We start from the raw sequence: 9,692 nt of genomic DNA on the forward strand, positions 1-9,692 counted from the left end.
GTGGGTTCTGAATATTTTTTTATATTAATCTAATTTTTTTTAAACATGTCTTTGTTTATACTTATGAATACACACTTTGGTCATATTTATGAGTACAAAGTCAAAAGACATGGGGCCTCATTCACCAATATCTTCCTGTAAGTTTTTTCTTAAATATGTTCTTGAGAAAGGTCCTGAGAAAAAGTCTACGTCAGATTCATGACATGTTCTTAAACTGCAGAATTGCTTGCACCTTTGCAAAACTACATAAGTGAAATGGATATAAACACTGAAAGTATATTAAATTTTGTATGAAAACAGAAGTGTCTGAATATTTGTATAGACACTGCTTATACTATGCTAGAGACAATGTATAAACACTTGAGTACATATGCGAATACACTGAGTACATGTGAATACTTGTGCTTACTTAGTGCTTTGATCTTAGAATTTTCCCTGATGGGACACATATATAAATGCAATTTTTTTTTTTTTATTATTGGAAAAATGCATTTATTAGAGAAAAAACACTCTTCTTACAAGATTCAAAATATATTTATATTACTAAAAAAGAATTACATACATATATCTTCATATCCAAGTAGTATATTTTCAGTATTTCAGGTATCAGTATTTCCCATCTATGCACTTATCTGCATGTGCTTTGTATGCCACTGTTGCTACTGATGTTGCTCTTGTGCTTCAGTAGCTCTCCCTAGCACCTGCCCCCTGTCCCATTGTCTCATTGTGTATGCTTCAGTAACCTGTCTCCTTCCTCCAGCTCCACAGAACCATCTGCAGAGAATAGCCCAGAGAAACCCAAGAGCAAGGTAGGAGTTTTCATCAATACCCACCTGAACTGAATATGCAATAGACTGTTTCAGATGTGAATGGTTACTAATGAGATTTGCCATGTTGTGTTATCAGAGCTGTATTTACTGATGACCTGGTTTGTTATATTTGTTTGGCAGAAATCTCTTTCACGGCCACACTTCTTCTCCTATTCATATTATTTGGTACTGTATCCCTTGTTGTTTATTTAAAACCAGACTAATCGGCTTTAATATAAAAGCGCTTTCCAACACAATCAAAGCACTGTTTGAAATGGGCATGACATAAAATGACATGAAATTTGCATGGCATAAAATGATTTAACATTAATCAAGCTGGCAAAAAAGTTCCATGCTGTTTTCCTAAAAAAGATTTTGAAATTTGAAATTGTAATTATCATTGATACCTGTGGCTTCTTATTGTGTTGGTAAATAAGAAATTATGGCTGAATGTAAGTTGTATTTGGGATGAAAATTGCCTTTCTTAAGTTGAGCTTTCTAGCTGAAGAACTGTGCAGTGCTTTCCACCCACACAGGGGCTGTGCTTATTTTATAATGGTGTGAAAAATCAGTCTAGGGTGAGAATAAACTCAACTGCACGTTCGTCCTTGCATACCCCAGTAATAACGTAGTATTTGAATGCCTTATCATAAGCTTTGGGTATTCACATCTTGTTTATGCTTTAACTGTGCAACAAATTGTATTTATTTTCATGTTATGGTTGGAATTGACAGAAAAAATATTACAGAAGTGAATGGGTTACTCTCTGCTGAGGGCAAGAGATCCAGCCTGTTTCTTTCAGATTCCCCAGATGAAAAGGGGCCTTACACTTATGCTGACATCTGAAGGGAATGAGCACTGATACCATGTTTTTCAAGTAGCTCAGCAATTGTTTACCTAAGAAAGCCTGTAAAAAAGACCAGCCAGCGAAGCAAAGGGCATCATTCAGAGACGAGAGTCTTTTGAATAGTGTTGTGTTTTTCTTATAGCTTTGAGGGGGTGTCGTCTGGAACACATACACACCAAAATATGTTTAAACATGAAGTAATTAATTCTTATTTAGAACTAATCTCATAAACAATTAAGATTATCCACATCGAAACAAAAAATGTACAAATACACAATACACAACACACACATATACATATACTGCAGTACTTAATGGCTGTTTTGACTGGAAATTAAGGAAATTGACTTTTCCACAGTACTGTATATGAGAACACCTGTAAAGAATTATTCCATGCTGGTGCTGGTTTTGGATCACTTTGTCTATCCTGTAGCCTCAGAAAAACTGATTATTTTTTCACATTTTATATGAATACATTTATTTCCATCAAAACTAAATTGCTTTCTTTGAAGGTTACTTTATTAATCATACTGTCCAGAACTCTCTGCAGGGCTACTCGGGTCTCTTTGCTTTCCTCTCATTTAATTAGACTTGATGAACTAAATTAACAATCAATCCGTAACATATTTCCTGGTGATTATTTACGCCTCTACTGACCACAGTGGTGGAGCAAATGGCTGCCTGTCCGGTAATTTAGGGGCAAGCCTAACAAGTCCAAATGAAAAGCTGCATGAGTGTATATCAAATGCCATGCTTGGTGTTTTGATGCTGATGAATCATGATGTGTGTTTTTTTCAGGGTCCCACTTTAAATGATGACCTCAGTATCAGCAGCTCAAGCTCAGCAGAGATCAGTGGTGCAGTCACTGAGCCCAAACTGTCTGGCCGCTCGCACACACTAGTAGTGTCTTCAGATGAGGTGAGAGATTTTATCTTCTTGAGCTTTAAAGTGTTGGTTTGGTCAAAAACGTCATTTAAAATTTTTGTGCTGTTTCTGACACTGTTTGGTGTACTGTTATCTAGAACGATGGACAAATGTACATTGCATAGCTTAAACAGTGGTAGCATCTTGACATCTGATTTTTATCCATATCTTTGTCCATTTTCATAGATAACAGTATATCATACAATGTTAGGAACCACATAAGTCTATTTGAGATTACTTAACAACATGACATGGTTTGAGGCAAGTATGTAATGACATACAGTACTGTGCAAAAGTCAAAGACCCTCTTTCATTTATTTAATTTCTGTCAAAATGGCTGTTAAGTACAAGTTATCCATCGTTCAGCATCAGGAAGTGAGCTGAAAACATACACAGAAGCCACAGAATTACACAGAGACCTCAGCAACCAAATATAATTATAATATTTAGTGTGTCTGCTCTTTGCCTTTATTACAGCTTCCATTATTGTCAGGAGACTTGCTTTCAGTTTTTCAAAGAAATCTGCAGGAATATTTTCCACACATCAGTGTTAGACGTTTGTTTGATTTGCAAATTTTATTCTTTTTTGTATATATTCTTTTCTCAGTAAGGCCTTCTCGACAGCTACACATCCTTTCAGACTCATAGTGTTAAGTCCTCTTCTCACAGTGGAAGGATAGACAGAAACACCTGTGGATTTTTTTCAGATCTGAAGCAAAAGTGGAGCTTGATTTTCTGCCCCCCCCCCAAAAAAGAGATGAAAGTTTTAAATGCTGTTTATCTGATGGGGACAGTTTTGGTGGTCTACCAGGTCTTGTACTGTTCTTAGGAGCTTCATAAGGAGTCTTTCAATCATTTTTTTTCCCCTAGTTTTAGAAACTCCTGTTTTTCCCTTATTTTCCTTTGACTTTCCCCATCCTTATGTCATTATTTTATTTTGGATTATATGGATTATTTTATTTTATCTAATATCCTTACTATCTCCTAAAAAAATAAATAACTTGGACTTAATGGATTTTTACTGGAAATTAAATAAATGCAGGGTGGTCTCAGACATCTGCACAATACGTGAATGTCCTGTTTACACAGTGCTGAACTGGTGGCTGTAGGCATCCATTACTTTTAGCTACATAGGCCTCATAGCTCCAGTCTTGTAGCAAAACTAAAGAAGCAAGCTTCAGACACCAAACACATCTTGGCTGAACGACTATAACAATTTGCTAAAACTGAGCAAATTTGGTGTTTGGCCAAACCATCACCTGAGGAAGCCTTTTTTAGAAAAGTAAGTGAGATCTACTGTTTGGGCATAACTTCCAGTTAGTCCAGTAGATGGAGCTGTTATGCTGTGTATGCTTATGCTAACAAAGTCACTTCTCCTGCTGTCCTCTGTGCTGCACTTGTCAGAGTTTGGATATGATCGATGATGAGGTGAGGCATTCTTTTAATAAGCTTTTTCAGCATGTGCTTAGTCCTGTTTTAATTTCTCATTAGAGCATGGTGGTGGTGGTGGTGGTGGTGTTTTGTTGTTGTTTTCACATTTCTACTATCTGCTTGAAACTGACACAGGCAACTGAGATTTTTTTCTTCATTACCTGTGGTTGCTTATTTGCCTCTGGTACCTTTAATTTGCATAAAGGCTAAGGATAGATACTGCGTATCACATGACCTTGACCACAGAGCTCATATCATAACGTCATAGAGTGTGAATGTTTGTGTTTGAGGCAGATTTTGGATGAAGGGCAGCCTCCAAAGCAACACCAGTGGCAGAACCGCAGTGTGCTGGAGTGGTCATGTCAGCAGGTGTCATGCTGGCTCATGGGCCTGAACCTGGAGCAGTACATCCCTCAGTTCACTGCCAAGAACGTGGATGGAGAGCAGCTTCTGCAGCTTGACAGCACTGCACTCAAGGTGAGCACATTCACACACACTTACAGCCAAACAAGAGAGCACTTTAGTTGAAGACCTTAAACTGCAGGCTTATTATTCAGTAAATACTATAAATTATTCTGTTACTAAGATTATAACTGGGCAATTGGGCCCTTCTAGGTTAAGAGTTAGGAAAATCTAGTGTTGTGAAAACATATTTGCCCCTTTCCTGATTTTCTCTATTACTGCGTATTTGTCATATTGAATTTATTTGTTTATTTAAGGTACAAAGATATCCAACATTAGCAACAATAATTGCAACCAACATTTGTTATAATTTAATAACAGTCTTTCACATTGTTGTGAAGAAATTTGAGCCCACTCTGTTCAGGAATGCTTTAATTCATAGGTTGAATTACTTAGCATTTAAAGTTCTGCCACAGTATCTGTACTGAGTTCAGTTCAGGGCTGTGACTAGGGCACTCTAAACCTTTCACTGTGTTTGTTTTCAGCCATTCAGATATGGATTTGCTTTGCTGTTTTGGTCCATTGTCTTGGTGTATAACCCAATTGTTTCAGCTTCAGCTCATGGACAGATAAACAATTACAGTTGTTCAGTTGTTCCCAAAACAGCAAAACATCCCCACAATTTCCCACTACCACCACCATGTATGAATGTTCGTATAATGTTCCTACTCTGAAATATAGAACTTGCTTCATGGGGGATTTACCTTACCTGTGTCATACAAAATATTACACCTTGGATTCGTCTAAAAAAGGTTTAGGGATCATCCAGGTGCTTTTTGCATATGTGACATGAGCATAGATGTTTCTTTTGGTTAGTGGTGTTTTCTGCTTTGCTACCTTGCTCCCTTTCTTACTGTGGAGTCAGGAACACTGACCTTAGCCGAGGCTAGAGACGTGTGCAGTTCTTTTGGAACTATTCCCAGATAATTTGCCTCTGTGCCCATGGGGAAATTTTTGGCAGGCCGGCCATTCCTAGGAGGATTCACTAATGTTTGCTTTGATGGTAAATTTCAATATAAGTGAGGTTGACATATACTTGAAGTTTGCTGCATTCAAGCCTGGCTGTGTTCAGTCATTTTACATGTTGGATAACTTTACTCCTTAAATAAATGATGTAATATTTGGAAAATGTGTTTTATGTTTGATATGGTTCTTTTTGTCTAATATTACACTTTGTTTAGATCTAAAAGCTTTCACTTTGACAAATATGCAATAGTAGAGAAAATCAGGAAGGGAGCAAATGACTTTTCAAGGCACTGTAGCTGATCATTAGACTGTTTTAATGCCTCACTCTGATGCTCTGTGTGTCAGACTTTAGGGGTAATTTTACATGTTTTTGTAGGCTTTAGGTGTAGCTTCCTCTCAGGACCGGGCTCTGATTAAGAAGAAGCTGAAAGACCTGAAGGTGCTGATGGAGAAGGCCCGCAGGAACAGGGAGAAGCTGGAGAAGCAGCGTGAGAAGTTACGCAAGAAAGAACTGGAGCAGCTGCAAAAAGAGGGCCGCAGAAACAGCAAGTCCTCTGGGCCAGGAGAGGGCGCTGCAGAGTGACAGCACCGCTCAACCACCAAGACTGATTCAACTCTGAAAAGCATTCTAACGAGACGAGTCTAGTTAATTTATGGAACTCAAGACTGGTCTCCCTTCTGCGGACACCAGAACCTCACTTTAAGAGGAACTGCTACTGAACTGCCATTGGATAAAGTGAAACCAAACAGTCCTGAGGATCTCACTGTCTCTGCTGAAGGACTTTGTTTACGTTTAATTGTAATTTCAAGTCAGGATTTTTTCTTCATTTTACAACAGTTTAAGAATGATCTCTGCTCGTGTGTTTTTGTTTATGTCTGATAAATGTCTATTTATTTGAATTGTAAGAAGATGTACATCTTTGCCCAGAGCATATCAGCTTGAAATGAATCTACAGCTTTTGACATTTCAAGCATCTTTAGACATAATGACTATGTACATATATAGAAGATATATATAGTATATATGTCTAATGTGCCATTTTCTATGAAGACCAAGATGTGCAGTTTACCCTGTGTGGAAGAAGGTTTCCTGAGAGCTCTTGTCTTCAAGCACAGGTGATGATGATGGACAGTGTTGCTGTCACAGTGTTCGTATGTTGCTTCATCAGAAAGCTTGAGTGCTGCTCTAAGGATCCACTATAGTCAGACTCACTGGAATACTGAATCTTACTGTGAAAAGAAAGCCATTCCAAGTCTTGAAACATCCCAGACCTCGCGCTAAACCCATCCGACTTTAGCGGACGTTGTATACTTACTGTATGACCGCGGTCTACCGTTTAGTGTCCTGTATCCTTCAGTGACCTCTCAGTATTCAAGTGAAGTAGATCTAACCGTATTTGTTGTTCTCAGAGATTGAAGTCTCCTACATGGAAAGAAACCACAAGGAATAATCACGGAGAGGCCTGACAATGCTGTATGAAGAGCTGAAAACACACTCCAAAGATGGAAGAATGGATCACTGGGAAGTCCTGCAAAAGCTTGTGCTGCTTCTTCATCACTGCTACCTGCTTTTAGTCTTCTTCGTTTCATCGAACTAGATCCTCAGTTAGACCCAAGTGCTGCCTTCCGAGCTGCTGTATAGATTTTGTATAACATAGTTACTCTGCCCTGATTTGTCTGGCAAATGTTGGTGAGTAGTTGACAAACCTGCACTTAAAACGGACCTCTTAACATCCATCATTTAACATTAATTATGTAGCTCTTATTTTACTTTCTGCGTAGTAGAGTGAGATATTTTCCCCATCTGACTACAGCGTGGACCCGCCGGACGCTTGTATTTGTCTGTTATAGCTTATTCCCTTAGCGATACACCATAAAGAATGAAAAACTGTTCCAAAAAAAAGTTTTATAAAATTTAAATTCAGTATATAACACAATGAGCAAGTATTGCCTCTGTGATTCTATTGTGAATTTATTTTCAAATGTACATAATTCAATATACAAAATATTTCTATTAAATGTCTTATGATACCTAAACTTTTAATTGCTTCGGATTTAGCTGTAGCTTAGTAATTCATTCTGCTTTATAAGTTTTGCTTTGCTCTTTTTATTGCTGAACTTATATAGTTTTACACAATTGGTATTAGTATTTCTACATTTTTGTAACGTTTTCCCTCCTGTGAAGGATCCCTTGCGTGTTAACGTTGGATTTTTATGTTCTCCTGTGACAATTTTCATGTTTACATTTGAACACTGATTATTTCAATAGCAACACGAGGACAGCTTCCATCCTTCCTGGGTTTTGGAGCACTGTATCAGGCAGCGCCTGATGAATGTTTGGATTGCTCTCACAAGAAATATGATATTGCTCCACTTAAGTTTAGTCATTTAGCTGTATTAGGAATGATTTTGTTTTAATTATTTATTTTTCAAATTTAAGAAACATTTGTAAATCAGCTAATGTAATTTATTGACAAAAAGTTGTATGATTACATTTATGCCAAAAAAATGTTTTAAAAAGTGATCAGTATATTACTTACAGTACTCCATTTGGCAGTAGTAGGACAATTTACATTTCTTTATTAGCCCAAAACTACTTTTGCGAGATCATTTTTATCCTTCACATCTCTTAATTGTAAGCTTGTCACTCTAACTAAACTTTATTGTATCTCCACATTGAAGCAATGAAAAAAAAAACAACTGCTGTAGATTTTAATCTAAGCTGTCAGTGCGCAGCAATGCCATGACTTTTGTATGTAACAGTTAAAAGCAATAGGTGAACTTCAAAGCCCTTGGGTTTTTACTGTGTTACTTCGCTGTGGGGAACTGCAGGCTCTGTCTATATGAATGTGTCTGTGTGCATTGGGATAATCATGGTGTGATGATGATGGTTGACGGTTACTTGGCTTTAGTACAGAAATGCACAGTGTTGCAATGCACCTTGTCATTCTGCAGTTCTGTGTCGAAATTAGAGTTCCATCGCTCTTCAGCCGCACAAACAAGGCAGCTGTTCATCATTTTTGGATAAATGGTGTCTGCCCCTGTCACCTTTGTGCTCTCCTTCTCTCTTCCTGCGTACTCTGTTAGTAAAGCAGTCATCTCCTCCCTTTTCAGAGATGACACAACCAGTGAAGGTACAGAACTGCTCCAACACCGCATGTGCTAAGCAGAGCTTTTACCAGTCCGTTTTGTTAAGTCATAGTCGCATGAAGGACCCCAAGGTGCCATGTCTCCCCTTTCGAAGCTCCAGGCTGGTAATATTTGATGCCATGTTTTTGTTCATAAGAGGTTACTGTTGTCACTCATGTTGGCCTGTAAATACACCTCAGAATGACAGAACCAGTCAGAGAAATACAATGAAAGTTCATTCCAAAACTGTCTCTGGTTTTTGTTTTCTATTGTCTTTGTCATGTTAATAATTATGTATTATAATATGTACTACAGTTGCATGCACTTGTTTGAACAGCCCAGGTCAAATTATGTTTTCTTGATTTTCTAAGTGAAAATAACACATCCTCTACAAAGGAACAAACTTAAAGCTACTCTACATAGGATTTGGGGATTTGGAGACCTCTCTTTTGGAAACGTGTAATTGCAAGCAACGTGCGGAAGAACATTTTCTAATGTGGGTTGTGCTTCGGACCCACACAAGCAAGTGAATCTGACTTTTGTGAGTGTGTTCAAATGTATTCAAAAGTATTCAAAGAAAACTTAGTGAAAACTTGGTGAAGGACGTGTCTTCTGTGGATGCAAGTGAATTATCTGCTATTTTAATCATCATCGGTGTAATGTTGATTTTGTATTTGAGACCTAAACATTGAGCCAGACCTTCTTTTTTGACTGTGTGTGTGTGACTTTAATATGTAAAGACATATGACCTTGTCCAAAAAACACTCATGAAATTTGACCTGACACTTCTGACTTTTAAATCACTATTTCAGGCTTTACAGGGTGACTTGCAGCAGTGCACATACCATATTTAAGAATGTACTTTTTTCTTCTGACTCAATAGTGCAATACATCTTACATACTGCTGCTTTAAATCTGGCATTTATCTGCTGATTTTAGTGCACAAATGCTATTTGCTTTAACACATTGGGAAAGAAAATACAAAATGTGACGTTACTATTGCACAGGACACATTTTATGTGTTTTGTTTTTTTTTTAGCCACCTTTCTGACAGAAACATAGAAACAAGCTTATAGGATCTCCAATTAGGGTTGTTTTGTTATTTAGTGACTTTGAGTAAAGCA

General features: G+C 37.6%; 1 protein-coding gene across 5 annotated transcripts in view; it reads left to right on the forward strand.

The window, feature by feature from the left end:
• ppp1r9a (protein phosphatase 1, regulatory subunit 9A) overlaps positions 1 to 8,814 on the forward strand; it is a 68,379-nt gene extending 59,565 nt beyond the window's left edge. For 2 of the 5 annotated variants that reach the window (XM_036566449.1, XM_036566450.1), the window contains exons 16-21: positions 761 to 809; positions 951 to 995; positions 2,455 to 2,574; positions 3,985 to 4,008; positions 4,306 to 4,488; positions 5,816 to 8,814. In XM_036566449.1, coding sequence (XP_036422342.1) covers positions 761 to 809; positions 951 to 995; positions 2,455 to 2,574; positions 3,985 to 4,008; positions 4,306 to 4,488; positions 5,816 to 6,022 — 628 coding nt within the window. In that variant the 3' untranslated portion in view covers positions 6,023 to 8,814. The remainder of the gene's footprint in view (positions 1 to 760; positions 810 to 950; positions 996 to 2,454; positions 2,575 to 3,984; positions 4,009 to 4,305; positions 4,489 to 5,815) is intronic. The other 3 variants (XR_005007056.1, XM_036566451.1, XM_036566452.1) reach the window with 3 other exon arrangements.
• The last annotated feature ends 878 nt before the right edge of the window (positions 8,815 to 9,692 follow it).

The sequence above is a fragment of the Colossoma macropomum genome, unplaced genomic scaffold (genome assembly GCF_904425465.1).
Source record: "Colossoma macropomum unplaced genomic scaffold, Colossoma_macropomum, whole genome shotgun sequence".
NCBI classification, from domain to species: Eukaryota; Metazoa; Chordata; class Actinopteri; order Characiformes; family Serrasalmidae; genus Colossoma; species Colossoma macropomum.